The sequence below is a fragment of the Malurus melanocephalus genome, unplaced genomic scaffold, assembly GCF_030028575.1.
Source record: "Malurus melanocephalus ecotype Western Australia unplaced genomic scaffold, MMel_1.1 scaffold_89, whole genome shotgun sequence".
Classification (NCBI taxonomy): Eukaryota; Metazoa; Chordata; class Aves; order Passeriformes; family Maluridae; genus Malurus; species Malurus melanocephalus.
The window spans coordinates 353,830-355,115 of NW_026623321.1; the positions used below are offsets into that span (position 1 = coordinate 353,830).

The 1,286-nt window shown below is 75.9% G+C and overlaps 1 protein-coding gene across 1 annotated transcript in view; it reads left to right on the forward strand.

The window, feature by feature from the left end:
- Positions 1-391: 391 nt before the first annotated feature.
- The window catches only part of ADAMTS1 (ADAM metallopeptidase with thrombospondin type 1 motif 1), an 8,521-nt gene continuing 7,626 nt past the window's right edge, over positions 392-1,286 (forward strand). The window contains exon 1 of the mRNA XM_057368132.1: positions 392-1,285. Coding sequence (XP_057224115.1) covers positions 870-1,285 — 416 coding nt within the window. The 5' untranslated portion in view covers positions 392-869. The remainder of the gene's footprint in view (position 1,286) is intronic.

Here is a 1,286-nt window from a genome sequence, read left to right on the forward strand (position 1 = left end):
AAGGAAAAGCCACGAAGGCGAGCAGGGATGCGTCCCCTCCTTCCCCCGCCCCAGGATTTCCGGACCGTCCACCTGCCGCTCCCCAGCCCCGCGGGGCGGGAGACGGACCCGCAGCGCATCCAGGCGCTCCCACGAGAGGACCCCGCGGGGCGCAGCGCTCGGAGCCGGGCACAAAGCACCCCTGGGGCAGGGAAGAGGCGCAGCCCGGCCCGTCGCGGCAGCCGGGGGCCGACCCCGGGCCGTGCCGGTGCCGTCCCGCCCCGTCGGGGGCGGCGGGAGGGCGGCGCGGCTGGGGCCGCCCGCGGGCGCGTTACGCACGCAGTGATCTCAGMGGCGCGGGCGCGGCGGCGGCGCCGGGCTGGGGGCGGCACGGCCGGACCCCATAAAGGGCGGCGGCGGAGCCCCGCTCCTGCATTCACCCCGCACGGCGGAGGCGGACGGGTCTGCGGCGCTCCGCTGCGCAAAGCACGGGAGGCTCCTCGGCGCCCTGGAAGTGCAGGCAGAACCATCCCGGGGCTGCCGGAGACTCGCCGGAGCGTCCTCCTCGCCCGCCGCCGCCGCCGCTGCTGCTGCCGGGGAAGGCTGAGGAGGAGGAGGCGGGCAGGACAAGCGCGGGACAGAAGAGAGAGGGACGGAGCGAGGGGCAGCGCTGCCCCCGCAGAGCCTCGCTCCCCCGGCCATCGCCGCCGCGCCCCGGCCATGGGGAAGCCGACGCCGCCTCTGCAGTGACCGCGGGACGCGGCTCCCGCCCGGTCCTCCTCCGGCAGAAAGACTCAGACACCCCCCAAAACCTGAAAGCAAAAACCCACATCTCCATATCCATTTCCACATAAAGTGAAATAAAGAGAGGAGAAGGGCCGCGCCGAGCGATGAGGAGCGGGGGGCGGCTGCCGGCGCTGGCGCCGGTGCTGGCGGCGCTGCTGGGGCTGTGCAGCGCCGAGCGCAGGGCGCTGGTGCTGCCGCGGAGCCTGGGCGCGCCCGGCGCCCGCGAGCGCTTCCGCCTGGAGGCCTTCGGGGAGCGCCTGACGCTGGAGCTGGAGCCCGACAGCAGCTTCCTGGCCCCGGACTTCACCCTGCAGTACCTGGGCGGGCCGCCGCCGCCGCCCGAGGACGACCTCTCCCGCTGCTTCTACTCCGGCACCGTGAACCGCGACCCCGGCTCGGCGGCCGCGCTCAGCCTGTGCGCGGGGCTGCGCGGCGCCTTCTCGCTGCGGGGCCGCCAGTACCTGATCCAGCCGGCGCCCGGCACCGCGCACCGCCACGGCCCGCACCTCCTGCGCCTCCGC